At 24.3% G+C, this 15,965-nt stretch overlaps 1 protein-coding gene across 1 annotated transcript; it reads right to left on the bottom strand.

Annotated features, from left to right (window-relative positions):
• Positions 1 to 298: 298 nt before the first annotated feature.
• LOC111289922 (transcription factor bHLH162-like) lies at positions 299 to 2,230 on the bottom strand. The gene is made up of 3 exons (XM_022881285.2): positions 1,923 to 2,230; positions 874 to 1,212; positions 299 to 775 (listed from the first exon to the last, which is right to left on the bottom strand). The coding sequence occupies exons 1-3, from the start codon at positions 2,061 to 2,063 to the stop codon at positions 701 to 703; spliced, it is 555 nt and encodes a 184-aa protein (XP_022737020.1). The 5' UTR covers positions 2,064 to 2,230; the 3' UTR covers positions 299 to 700.
• Positions 2,231 to 15,965: the final 13,735 nt, after the last annotated feature.

Genomic DNA, 15,965 nt, shown 5'->3' with positions numbered 1-15,965 from the left:
AATTTAAAATATTTTAACAAGTTATGTATGTAAATAAAAAATTACATAAAAGCTCACAGTTGGGATGAAATTTGCATTAAAGTCTTGCTTCATATGAATATGAAACAACTTATTCAATCTTTGACAAATTTCATAATCTCTTTCCTATTGTGTATATAGCACAATCATTACATTCATTTCATTCCTATGTACGAAACAAAGTCTAAGACAGATCATTACATAATCAAGAAACTATAAATTAGGTAACTGCATCGATGAAGAGGGGATTTGTAATAATTATTTTAAGACAGTCGTACACTATCAAGAAAATAGGTATAGATTTACTAATAACTAATTTATGTACATTGAATTGAGGGCAGGCCAACAAAAAAAGAGAAACAAAAAACTCATTCGACTGCCATTGGGGAAGTTGACATCCAACTATGAATTGGTCCCCTGGCCTAAATTTTCTTTAGTTTTTGGCTGAAGTGGATGCCTTCAAGCCTTAACACCAGCTTCTCTCTTGGCTCCTCGTCTCTCAGTAGCAGCTGAAAATTTTATCCTCGTCTTAGATATCTATTGATAGTTGTTTATATTTTTTTAATAATACACTAGTAATTATCTAATTGGATTCAGATATTTCTTAATCCAGAACTTCAAGTTCCAAATCAAGGTCTGCATGACGCACTTGCAATACAATTACACTACGTCCTCATACAAATCAATAATAGCTAATCAGTTCTTGCAATCTCTGATACACCCTTGCAGTCTCTACACCAACTCTAGAAATTTTAGCCTGCAAATTTAACAAATGAAGAAATTTTAGGTTAGCAATTATTGAGACTAAAAAATAAATAATTAAAGTAGAATTAATTAATTCGATTAAGTACTCACCTGAGCATGAAGGGTGTGAAAAATCTTGCCACCCACGGTGGAAAAGCTCGCACTTACAACTTCAGCCCCTTCTTGCTCAAGAATGCTAATAACTTCATATAGCATGAAGTTTTTGTTCAATCCAGTTATTAAAATCACTTCAATGCTGGATCCAAAGTCTCTTAACTCAACCACAGGCAAACTTAAACCAACCGATGCAGTTGTATTCATTATGCTACTGCTTGCTTCTTTTGATTTCATGGCTTGTTCTTTGATCGCCTTTAACTTCTCTATCTTCTCTCTTAAATGCTTTATGTAGGCAGCTGCAAGATCAAGCTGGTCTTGTTGTGATACAATTTCCTGAAAATCACAAATACCAAACAAATTTAAAAATATTGTAATTATTACCATATAGTTAACCTTTTTGGTAAATGATAGCACAAAAATCGAGTTATGACGTGGACAAACAGGGTACGATAGGAACAAAGCAAGATTGAATGAAAGATATCTGAGTAAGACAAGAGAAATTCGTTTCTTACTTCGTCCTGTAATGAAAACTAAAAATAAGTTCATTTCCACAACCAATAATACCCACAAACTAAAGGACATAAATGAACAAGACAATTGATGACAAAGGATCTGGAAAGTAAAGGTTGTCCATACTATGTACAGAATTCCTGTTAAGGGTCTCCGTGTTACCCGTCTCGCTCTCTATGGTTTCAGAGGTAAGAGGTGGGTAACACCTCCAGAATCGAGGAAACTGAAGTTAAGATAAGACGCCATGAATGTGACATTTTGGAGCTTCCTTCATAAGTACCAGTATTAGTACCGATAATATGGATTACCAGTCTCACTCTCTTTGATTTTAGAGGTAAGAGCTATTAGTTTATACTTTATAATCAACATCAATAGATAAAGAAAATGTTGAAGAGAAATCATCTTTGTTACGAAGGGAAAAAATAAGTGACTCCAAAGTCCAAATTAAGCAACCCAGAAATATGCAATCAAGTACCACTCATGGCGGATGAGAAAGAAAGAAAGGAGAGAATAACTGTGTATATATAAAATACCTTAGAGGGTTTGGAGTGGTGATGAGGAATAAGAGAGGCAAGTTTAAAGCACAAAGTTTTCATATGAATTCTGCGGTTCCTCTCGATGGTTTTCCTATCAGGTTTTGAACTCGAGTCACCACCGCCGGTGTTCTTCTTCATCTTGCTATTCCTCTTCCTTTCCCCTCCAATCCCCAGCCACGCAAAGACAAATATATATATATCACACAAGCCAAAGGGTGATGATAATTTTGGGGATTAAAAGCTTTGAGGTCAAAATGCAGAGCAGATATTTTATACTGATTAGCTAGCTTTGTGGATAGTGTAAACTGTATATAATTCCATTCTTCAAAAAACAGAAAAAAGATAAGAAACGAGTAGAAACGAAATCTCCCAGAAAAAGGCCTGGTCCGATCTCTCTTCTCTGGTCAGTTTTTGTGTTGTCAAAATAGCAGTGAGGACCCACTCTGCACATTATTGTCCTTTTCAGATTAAAATTCCCTTCCTTAACATAAGCGTTGTGAAAATTAACAATTAAATAAACAAATGTTTTTCCTGTCTCAATAGGTGGGCTGGCTCTCATGTTAAGCGACCCTTGACCTTTTGACTGCTCTGCCCCTGCCCCTGCCCCTATCCCTGCGCCTGCCCCTCAATTTCCATTTCCCCGCGCTTTCACCGACCATATTTTTGTACCACTTCTAATTGATTTTTGTTGTTAATTTACTTGCTAACCAACATTAATTAGTATTTCATTTTCAAATTTTTATTATTAATCAATATTTCATTATTTCAATTTATTTTAATTGTTTTATTTTTACCCATCTTTTAGAATCCTGCACTCCTCCGAATTATTTATTACTTGATTAAAGATTTAATGATGAAAAAGTGGAAATTTGAAAGTACTTTTGCCAATGATTAATTATATTTTTTTGTATTTGAAGTTTGAAAAAAATATATAAATTGATATTTTAAAAAATAAAATATAGAATTTATACTATAAACTTTCAAATTTATATATCATATTAATCCAAACTTTAATTTAATTAACTATTTCAACTTATATATGTTGAGTTTAATAAATATTATTATATTATGTATTCATTAGACATACTATCAATATAATTTTTAATATAAATTAAAAAATATATTTTTTATTTGAACCCTTAAAAATTGCTTAGATTAATCAATTATTATTTGTTACATAATATCCGTATGATGTTTTTGCAAAATATTTAAGACTTGTATATAACAAAAAATGTACATATGATAAATTATATTTGTTAAATATCTTATAGATGGATTAAGTTAACATTATTAGAATTTGGATTAAAATAATATACTATTTAAAAATTTAATATGTCAATTGTATTTTTTATTTTTTACATGCCATTTTATATATTTTTTTCAAAATTTAAGTATTAAAAGTATAATTAACACTGCCAATATAATATGGCTTTTTTTTCTTTCTTTCAAATTTGCAAATCGTGTGCACAGATTGAACATGTAATTTCGTCCTTTCATAATCAATATGACTAAGAGGAAAAAAATTGTGTTGACCTTATAGAAGAATAAAAATGCACAGAATTTAAATTTGACTACCGCAATTTAGAATTCAATTCGTTTAAAGATAACTTTTACTACTACAAAAATATAAAAGAATATTAGGCTGAAAGAGAAAAAAAAAATTTGACAATTAATGCAATCGTGAATTCAAACTTGTATTTGAAGTAATTATTTGTTGTGCAATGGCAATTTTTATATTAATCAAATTAGCAAATGTATGATTGTCGATCAAACATTAAGGAAGATCAACGCCCAAGCTCATCACCATAGTATGGGCTTACCTTCTAGGATTTCCTCGTCTATGGAGATAGCTCGTCCAATTACCCTAATTGAAGTTATATCAACATATCATCTCACAGCAGACTAATTTACCTTTAATTTGTTTGAATTATTAAATATAATTTACATTTACTTACATAAACCCTCATCGAGTTTCATATATACTTCTCATCAATTGTCTTTGATTTTGGTCATGTCACCATCCATTGTTTGTTATATACGATAAAAAAGAGATCTTAATGCACATTCTGAACCCTTCATCTTTAAGCTTTCATCATACTTTTTATACCTAATCTCCTACCTCCGAAAAAACGTAAAGCACTTAACTGACTTGAGGTTGGAACGAGTTCTCAAGAACAAACTTTGACACCTTTTAACCATATTTTTTTGTTATAGATTCAATCCAATCTAACTCACCAACCAGCTGATCTCCATTCAGAAGCACCATCAACACAACAGATTTAAAATTTTGAAGTCATATCATTTGTTTAAGAATTGGATTACCATCCATGCTCGAATTTCTATTTGAAAGAGTTAGTACAAAAATAATAACTATATGGACTTGAGGAAAAAAAAAAAAAAAGAGATCCCTTTAAAAGATATTATTAATTATATATATATATATTATTTATGATGAGGGTAAAATAAAAAAAATTTATATATTTTTTTAATAATTGATTTTATTATATTCAAAAAATGAGATTAAATTATTATTTTTTATTTTTTATTTGTCTCTCACATCCCTTAAATCTATTAAAATCAATAGTTAAAAAAATATATAAAACTTTATCAGTTTTACATTATATAAGTTGATCCCTTCTCATTATTTTATTTATATGTATTATATAATTTATCTTATATAAAAGGTAAATATATAAAATATTTAGTGTAAATATTAGAGATATTTTAAGTTATTTATGTTTTAACATTATAAATTTTACAAATTAAATAAAAATATTGTTTTATTTCTTTTAAAAAACTATCTGGATGAACATGGGCAATATCGAGAGACAATTCCAGGATTTATATAAAGTGAGAGCAAATTATTAGATAATATTTGTTTACACTATTTTATTTAAAATCTATTATAACTTAAAATTAATTTCATTAAAACACATAATGTCAAATACTTCTAGAAATATCAAATATAATAACAGATTTATAAAAAGTTTAAAAAGTACAAAAAATTATTTTCATATAAAATTTTTGAAATTATTTTAGAAAATGTTTTATTCGAAATTCAAAGAAATATGATCAGAGTTAACTTCTGAATCGCAATTAAAGAAATTAACTCTACAAGCAATAGTAAAATATATCACATAAGTTCAAAGAATTAAAAACTTAATATTTTCATATAATAAAAAAACTTTATATCACACTATTAAAATTAATCTAAATGTATGAACTTAAACAATAATATGGAATGTCAATCGGTATCATTAGTATTCTCTTTAAATTTTTTTTTCACTAATTGACGTTCGTTTGGAAAGAGAATTACTGACATAAGAAATAATGTCTTAAAATTAGTTTTTTTTTAAATTTAATATTAAGAAAATATTTATTTTAGCATAAAATTTCATAAAAACAAATAATAATTAATTTTAATGTGGCACTCCACGTGTAAATTTTTATTATGTGTGGGATATCTACATCATTTTTTTTTATTTTATTCAAAATTTATTTTAAATATATTAATGAAATATTTTATTATTCTTTTTATTTTTATTTTTTTTGCTTTGGTCTAAAAATGAAAGTAGAAAAATTCAACCAACTCAAAGTATAGCAACAAAATTTAACTTTAACCTATAGTAAAATTGTTCTTGTATCTCATAATTTTATTTATGACTTTTTCTTTCTCTTTTCTTTTCTTCCTTCGTACCAATTGGTTTATTACCAAATCAAATCAGCGTTGTTACAAGTAAGCGCAACATTTATTATCAAACAACAATGAAAACTACTCACGAGTCATCGTTTTGTTGTTTACATTATTTCAAGCGTTTCGTCAACAGCTTTAGTGGCCGATACTCTGTTTAGTAACTCTTCGCCTAAAACAGAACTTTCTTCTCCTCAACAAAACTTTTTGATTGGGATTTTTTCGAGGAGGTTTTATCTCTGTGTATTTGAGCTTGATTGAAACAATAAGTGACTATTAGCCGATTGGACATTAGAAATCAAAACTAAAAAAATCAAAATCCATATGGAAGTAGTATTTAGAGAAAAATAAAACTTAGTTGAAGAAATGAGGGCGATAGCCACAAATGATGATGATAGAGATTATGATGAAGATGACAATCTTCGGAGTACAATAGGAAATATTAAGATAATTTAATTTTCAAAAATTAGGAAAAAATAAAAAAGATAAAATCTAATTTAAGAAAGAGATTTTGATTTTGGTTCTGATTGAAGAAAGAGATTTTGATTTTAATAGGATTGTGATTTTGATTTTAATTTTGAAAGAGCAAAAACATGAATCTTTTAATTCTTAAAAAATAATATAAAGCAAAAGAGAGGGAAAGGGAGAGAGAAAAAAAATTATCAAAAGAAAGATATGTGGGAAAATGGATTTGTTTAATTATTATTAAAGGTAAAAATACCATCAAAGCGTTAATCATTAATGGCAGTTTCATTTTGATCAATAAAAAATAAAAGAAACAGATAAATTTTGACAGTCATCTAAACCATCAAGAAAAATGTGCCCTTAAAATTAATTTTTTTTTAAATGCTTTTTCTTTTTATTTTTTTTAAGACTATGAGACTCATATATCTATCTCTAAAATAATAATTTTAAAGGCAAATATCGATAAATATAAAGATTAATTGTACATTTGCCCTTAAAAAATTAAATAGAGGCAAATATATTAAATTATGGCGACTATATCATATTTGCCTTTAAAAATTATGATTTTGAGACAAAAAAATTGTCTCTAAATATAGTTTGTGTTGTAGTGTAAACATAATGAAAGAAAAATAAATTTTCTTCTTCTCTTTCCTTTTTTGGGTAGAGTGCATTAATAATTTCAAACTTTTTATTTAGGTTTCACTTTGATCTATAAATTTTAAATTGTTACATGATATTCTCAAACCTGTTAAAATGGTGTCAATATGATCCTTTAAACAAATTTCTAACAAAAATAAGATAAAATTACAACTTAAGGTAATAAATCTATGATTATTACTCTTTGCTATCATACTAAAATATATTTATTGAAAAATAAATAAAACTTTTAAAATTTTTAAAAATGAAACAGAACTATTATTTTTGCCCCTGGTCTTCAAAATTCAACTAAAAATTAGGGAAAAATGATATTTTATTTTTCTTCTTAATAATTTAAAAAATTTTATTTTCTTACTAATAAATACATTTTAGTATGATAGCAAAAAGTAATATTGTGGGTCCACCATGATTTTATTTTCTTTCTTTATTGTCACTTCATCAAAATTTTGTTTTCCTTATATTTATAAATTTTGATCAAAGAATGCAAAATTAAATCCTATTACAAATAAAGCCAGTAATTTTTTTAAAAGAAAAAAATGAAACATATCCAAATAATGTTTTAACACTTGATTAAATAGAACTAAATGATAATTAATAATTTAAAAAAGTACTTCTATAAATTATTCCAATATAAATTGAAACTCTCTACAATTATACTAATCTAATATAACAAACTTATTTACTACTATAATCTATTGAAGAAATATTTTATTATAAGTTATTCATTTAAAATCGTTTAGCAAATGAGAATGCCCCGTTTACTATTTAAGTTTAAAACTATAGCTATAATTTAAACTTTAATAATTAAGTCCTTTAGTTTATATAAGCATGTTTTTTTGAGAAAATAAATACCAACCACCCGAGAATAGAAATTATTTGGGTATGTTTCATTTCTTTTTTTTTTTTTTGTTAAAAATAAATTCTAACTTTATTTTTAATTGGATTTAATTTTATATTTTTTATCAAAATTTGTAAGCATTAGGGAATCAAATTTAGTAAAATAAAACAAAATAAATAGAATCAGGATAATGGATTCATAATTATTATTCTTTGCTATTATAATAAAATGTATATATTAAAAAATAAAATTGTATTAATTATTACAAAGGAAAATAAGTTACCATTTTGCCTCTGATTTTAAGTTGAGTTTGAAAATCAAGGGAAAAAATGATACTTTCGTTTTCATTTTAAAATTTTATTTTTTTGTGAATAAATATATTCAAATTATTTTGGTATATTTTATTTCTTTCTTTTTGTTAAAAATAATTTCTAACTTTACTTTTAATAAGATTTAATTTTATATTTTTATTAAAATTTATAAATATTGGGGAAATAAAATTTAATAAAATTAAATAAAGAAAGAAAATAAAATCAAGATATTGGACCCCAAATTATTATTTTTTGCTATCATACTTAAATGTATTTATTAAAAAAAGTAAAATTTTTATAATTATTTTGAAGGAAAATAAATTACCATTTTGCACCTAATTTTAAATTGAATTTTTAAAATCAAAGGAAAAATTATACTTTCGTTTCCTTCTAAAACTTTTCTAAATTTTATTTTCTTTCTAATAAATATATTTTAGTATGATCGTAAAAAGTAATAAATCTAAATTTTTTCTCTTTTTTTCTTTTTTTGTGGAAGAACCATATTGACACCCTTTTAAACAGGTTTAGGATTATCATAAAACAATTTAAGGATTAAGGATCAAAATAAAACCCAAATGAAAGATTTGGAATTACAAGTGCACTTTATCTTTTTTTTTTCTTTCCTCACCTTTTTTCCACCCCTCAATTTTATTTCTTTCGTACCAAACATAGTGGTAATTTTGAGGGACATCAATCTTTTGGAGTAGATTAACAACATACATTCATGATCTTTGTATAATATTTCATTTTCATCTATAATTTTTAAAACTCAATTTTTGATCAATGACATTTTAAAAATATTCTAAATTCACTCATTTTTGCCAACTATCATTAAAATATGATGAAATTTACCATTTTAATGCAATGTTGACGTCCATGTGGATGTTCGATTATGTATTTGGTTTTTGAGTTTAATTTTCTTTTGTGTTAATGTCCATTTGACACTAGCGTGACATATTTCATTGAATTTTTAATTATAATTTATGTTATATATTCACGCAAATATATATACACCCTAATCAGGCAATATCAATTCATACCTTTGACATATCGGATACATATTTGGTAGTGGAGAAATTAGGAATTTTACATTTATGGCAAAAGAAATGTATGAAAATCTAATATTTTACAATAAAATGTATAGGCGTGTATTAATTATAACTAAATAAATAATATTATATATACATAATTCACATCATAAAATCGAGAAATATTAGTGTTCAAAATTGTCAATATATTTTCTTTGAGAAACAATTGGATAGTTTTGACTCTTATAGCTTGTTAATAGTTTGTTAAAATTATAAAAATATTAATAATAGACTATGATGATTACATTTTAGTTAAAGGTTTTTTTTTTTTTTTTATAAATAATTTATCCAACAAGTTCTATCAATATATTGGTTTTAATTGCCATTTTTTTTTTTAATAACCTTACGTTTTAGTTGGGAATTTTACAAATAAAAGTTTATCGAAATCTTTTCATTTTACCTAAATATATATTGTTTGTGTTGTCATTTTATCTTTACTATTCAAGGATACTAACGTATTAAAACTTTAAACTTATCATTTTAATTTTTGAGATAAAAGAGTATACAAAAATAAATTTTAATTTAAAATGGAAAAAATCGGTACTCTTAAAATGTTAAAAATCTAATAAATTAAAATTTTACATATAAAATTTGTGCTAGATATATTATTTTTGGGAGGCATTAATTTATATCGAAAGATATATCTAAAAGAAAATTGCATAATAAAATTTTTTTAAAAATATTTCTTGAAGGGAACGTGGCCCGGGCTATAAAATGACTCCAGCACTGAAAATCTATTAATTGTTTTTTTAATACAAAAGAGGTTGTAATTTAGAAATAAAAAAAATTATAGGTGTTAAAATTTAAATTTTAAAATTATTAAATGTCACTTATTAAGATAACTATATTAATTAAATAAATACAATCAAGTAATGAGAATGTAAAACGCAGTGCAAAAATCTCATACGGTGGAATTAGTGAATTTTTTTTTTTTTTTATTTGATCGTGTAAACAAAGGCTCGAGACAAAAAGAACCTTTTTCAAGTAAAAAAGATAATGCATTCATCAAAAATTAGACGACGAGGACTTACCTGGCGGCGCATGCTGTATGTATTTTTATCATTTCGTCCTACATGCATGCACCAAGTTATTGGATGTCACTCAATTGTCAATTCGCGATTTAAAGTTTCTTGGATTATTACAATCCTCTTAAATTAGATTAATTACTTAATCTACTACAACCTTAATTTTTGGTTTTAGAAGAAAACAACCTTAATTTTTTGTTTCTTGGGTTACTAGCAGTGACGAAACTTGATATTTAATTTGGAGGGGATCAATTAAAATTATATATTTTTATTTATTACGTTATTTAAATTTGAGAATTAATGTGAGATATAATATGTGCCTAAGAAAAATATATTATTTTTTTTAAATCTTTTTAAAAATTTTGGACTATTCAACTCTCATATTCACGATTATCAAATATGTATTAAATACATATTTTAAAAAACAATGAAAATTTCAATCAATTAACATAATTTATTTGATATTTTATCAAATAAAAAAAATAAAAAAAGTTATAAAAATACAAAAAGATAAATGCAGGCTAAAAAAACAATAAACCTTTGGTATTTAGTTGAAAATTTGAAATCTTATTCAGAAAACTAAAAGTTAATTTGTTTTTTTAAGTGTACATGAATGTGATTTAATATTTATTATAAATCTATTAATTTTAAGAATTCATGAATAATGATTGCGAATATAATAAATAGATAAATAATAAGGTGATTTTAATTTTTTCATAAATTATAATGTTTAAAATTAAATAAAAAATAAAAAGTAAAATTAATAAATAACGAATTTAATGTGAGAACTAATTAAATTAAATTAAAATGTATAAAATAATTAGTATATATAATATAATACATATTAAAAGGTTGGAGAGTACCAGAAACAACTGCTTATGCAATTGTTCTTCAACATTGCTCATATAAAGAAGCACATCATGCTATTATATTAAAGAGTAAAAAATGTTAGGGCCAATTTGTTTCTTTTTTCTATAGATAATAACGTATGAAATTTTAAAAAAATTAAGAAAGTTATCTCTGCAATTGTTGGTTTCAGTTTTATAAGCTGTCAGCTTTTTGAGCTACAATGACTAGGCTTATTAATAGAACATATGTTTAAATGTAGCTTCATTGGGCTGTCCCTAGCGTCCAAAATAAAGGGTCCCTCAGTCTCCAAATAGAACATATGTTTGAATGCAACTTCTCATTTGACTGTCCCTACCATCCACAGTAAAGGGTCCCTCAGTCCCCAACAACGTTCCGCCTCTGGTTATTACATTAATCCTCATAAGATTAATTAATTAATTCAAGACGACAACCTTTTGAAGGTGAGAAACTTTTTGTCATTTTAAAATGCTTCATTTTAATTTAAAAGGTTTTTTTATCAAATTATTATAATTTAAAAGTTTATTTTCCTAACCATTGTATTTTTAAATTTATTTCTAAATATGTTGAATTTTTTGTCAAGTCATTGGCATATCGTACCCAAAATCTATAATCACATTCACTCCCACAACCTTATCCCCTCCACAACACATTTTTTTTCTTTTATTGATGGGTTTTTCTATGGTTATGCATTTTTTCTCAAAACTTTTTTTTTTTTTTTGTTTAAAGATCATGAGTTCAAAACTCTATTATATCAATGTGTTTGAAAGAAATAAATAGTATATTATTTTTTTGGCACAAATACAGTATATTATATTTATTTTGACATGAAATTAATGAATTTTCCTAACTATGGAGAACAAATTAAGGTCCCAAGAAATATTGCTAGATTACAACAAAATAGGGTTATTTTTCGTTTTCTATTATCATGTTGAGATGAAAATTAAAATGTGCAATAACGAACTTTTTTATATTTTACTAATTTTGAAGATTATTAGTAATCTTATAGGAGCATCCTCTCTGCAAACTCACCTCTCGTTGATTTGACTTCTAAAACCAAAAATATCCTTTATTTTTCTTTTTCTGTTGTTAACGAGAGATTCTTCAGAAATTCTTCCAAACCCTCGTTCATTAGTACTCTGAACTCATAACAATGACCAAAACCCACAATAAAAAAATCAGAAACAGAAAAAGTTAGTACGGTAAATTTTGAAATGGGTGTTAAAGTGATATTATTTTACATATAATAAATATTTAATTTTTTATAATCTCTTCATTCATTATTAATTAATTTTAAATTAAATATTTAACATAATATCAAAACAATGATTTTTTCTCTATTGTCTTTTTTAAATCTATTACATAATAGACTTTTTTATTTTTGTCTAGGAAACTTGTTAAAGTGGAGTTTTTTTAAATCTAATAAATATCAAATTTTTTATAATTTTATATTTAGATTCTTTATTTATTACTAATTAATTTTTAATTAGATATTTAACGATGAAAAAATCTCTCTTCGTCCTAAACTTTTACTTACCAAAAAAATCTCAAATTTAACTTTCTTCAATGCCAGGTTTGAGGAAGAAGAAAATAGAAAGAGATAAAAAAAAAAAAAATAAAGCGGGAAAAGTATAGAATATAAAGGAGAACGGAGGGGGGAAAGAGAAATAATCAATAAATAAAATGAATGAAGATGACATGGGAATTAAGAAATAGTATAGAGATTATGAAATAGTTTAAAAGTATAAAAAAAATGAGAAATAAGTTTTTAAACTGAAATGATTTGATAAAAGGTTATATATATATATGTAAATTGTGGCTAATTAATTACTAAACAATTTGACTAAACATATAATTTAAACCATTTGTTTACCTATATTTTCTTCTTATAATTTCTTCGAAGATTTATAAACCTTTGTTGAATGCAATATTGTATAATCTGAAAATATTTGTTCTTTTTCATATTGTTGACAAGATAAAATAAAAGAAAAAGTATGGTTCACTGTATAGCTAGTGCAATTTCATATACTAATTAATCATATGCTATAAATAAGTAAAATTATAATAATTCATACATTTATATCGTATTTATTTTATATTAAATATGTATAAAATATAAAAACTTTAATGTTACATTTCATGTTAATAAGTTAAATATGAATTATATTTTAAAAAAAATTTATATAATTTTTGTCAAAATTTTAAATCACATTATTTTAAAAATTTTTATATGAGTTTTATTTCATATCTAAAATTATAAGATTTTACCTAATAAAATTATTAAAAATTCAATAAATAACACTATTTTATATATAATTAAAATATATGATTAGATCATTGATGACCAAATATGATGAAAGTTTTTTGGTACAACAGAGACTCTTTCTTATAAAGAAGAATTTCAACCCATCTGGTTGAATGCCTTTATAGTCTTCTTGGTCCCATCGATACAAGTACAAGAAAGAAGTCGTAGGGACATTTCTCCGAAGGGAATTCACACTGGAATTTTCTTCTCGAAATGTACTTGTACGACGATTTAATCCACAATCCTATTTAAACTACCTACTCTGACCAACCAATGAATGTCATCCAAATTGATTGCTTTCTTGGTAGAGAAATTAATCAGCTCGCATGGTAAATCAGACTTAATTAAAGTTTCTGAACACATGTAAATTTGAAAAAAAAAAAAACGTTTCTAAATGTAGTTAAAAGTTGAAAAGAAATTCAAAAAATATTTTAGTTTTCTAGAAAATTGAAACACGAGTTTCCAAATGTAACCCTTCTTTTTTATTTTTCTTTTTTGAGCACAACTATTACCCTAATGTTATCCATGATATACAAAAATGAAAATGGAGATAGAATATATAGCATTAATTTTCTAAAACCAAACAGGGCGTTAGACCTTTCTTTCGTCTCGAAAGTTTGTTAAATTCCGTCTTTTGGAGTTTGAGATTCAAGCCAAGGAAAGGAGTTAACTTTTGCGAGTATTTTATCCATAATTTTTTATTATAATTTTATAATTGTTCAATATTAATAATAAAAAATTATATAGGAATCAATCACTTATAAGTATGAAATTTATATAAAATTTAAAATTTTGATAAACTTCACACAATTTTACAGTAATTATAAGTTATATGCTCCTTTAATTTTTATTCTCTAAACTTATGACACAAAATACAAAAAATTAACATAAAACAAGCAATTATCATAGCTCATTACCTTAACTAATGGTTTCATCCCTACTTTTTTTTTTTTTTAACGCTTAATAAGATTTGAATTTTAATTATTGAAATTAAGAGTACATTTAGATGAGAAATTTTTGAAAATTTGAAGAACTTTGAAATGCTAATATTTTGAAATGCATTAATTCAAAATAACACAATTTGTAATTGCATTGTTTGGATAATTATTTTTTAGAAAAAAATTTTAAATATTAAAATTTGATAGGATGAAAAATAATGATATTAGAAATAAAATAAAAGAAAATACTAAAAAATATATGTAATATGATGCCATCATATTTGTAAAAATGTGTAAATATTACTAATAATATAAAAAATTAAAAATAAATTTTTTAATAAATTTTTTAATTAAACTAAAGAAAATAAAAGTTGTGTACAAAAGGAAAATACCGGTAAAGTTGACTTCTTCCTATAAAACTAAGGGATTTTACAAATTCCACCTCCTTAGGTGGGATTTGAAAAGAGAACTTGAACCCTCTAAAATTCTTCATTCATATTTCATGATTTTTGACAATTCTAATTTTTATTTATTGAACAAAATAATTCTATTTTAAAATTTCTCCAAAAGAAGTAATTCCATTTTAGAATTTTAAAAGTCTTTTTATAAATGAAATCTCTTTTTAAAATTTATCATCCAAAACACACCTTAAAGTAGTATTGGCATTATTTTTAAAATCACCATTGTAATTTTATCATCGATGTGATCTTAGTCTTATCACTCGCAATTTTCAATCACTTTATTTGATAAAAGAAATTAATAATTTTTAATAATTAAAAATTATTATATTTTGTATTACTAAAAATCAAATATTATTTTTTTGAAAGTATTAAAATAATTATGCACATTATAATAACTATATAAATTAATAATTCCAATGTTAATTAAATATAATAATTTGTAAAATATTAGTAATATTTTATTTTCTAATAAAATATAATTAAATTATTAAATTAAAAAAATATTAATTGATAGGTAAATTTGTTTTTATAGTATAAAGTATATAAAAATATTTGAATTAAAAAATAAAATTGATATACTTAAATCAAACGAGTATATTATATATTAAAAGAATTAAGAGTAATCACATAAATTATTTTTGAATTTGTTACAATAAATATTAGTTTGAAAATATAAAATTTTATAATATAAAATAATTACAATTAATTTTGATAAAAATAATTTTTTAATACATATATTAAATAAATAATATTAATTATTATTAATTTTATATATAAATTCATATCAACAATAAAAATATTTTATTTTTTAGATGAAAATTAAATCACTTTCGATCTTAAAGACAATGATTTAATCATTTTTAATAATATAAAATTACCATCAAATAAGATTTAATGATTACAAAATCACATTGATCTAATCATTATATATAAATTATTATGATTTTTTGAATGATTATTTATATTAAATATTTTTTAAAAATTTAATATTTTATCAATAAATTACAATAATCTTAACTGTTTTTATCCTTACTTAAAAGCAATAAGATCAAAAAAAAAAAATCGAAATCTCCACTTGGAATGATATTGCGAATAAATTGGATATCATTATATAAAAAAATATTTGTTACTTTTGAAATAAGTGTAGGCACCGTCCAATCAATAGCTAAATAACGTGTTCATACGATTTTATTGGCCGGAATCAAAGTCAACAGGATTCTAGAAACAATACGCAATTACTTTCGTACTTGATCACTAAGTGTTGATTTCAAGAATGACAAAGACAGCCAGCCAACCAGCCAGCTAAGTGCTCGTGAGTGGTTTTCTCCTTACTGCAAGAATGTTGTAAATCAAGGCATTTGGGTTATCATGTACTGTTTGAATTCACGGTTTGT

Source organism: Durio zibethinus, chromosome 11, assembly GCF_047325235.1.
Source record: "Durio zibethinus cultivar Kanyao isolate XHJ-2024 chromosome 11, ASM4732523v1, whole genome shotgun sequence".
Lineage (NCBI taxonomy): Eukaryota > Viridiplantae > Streptophyta > Magnoliopsida > Malvales > Malvaceae > Durio > Durio zibethinus.
The sequence above is the reverse complement of the archived record's forward strand: the minus strand, read 5'-3'. Positions and strand labels throughout refer to the sequence as shown.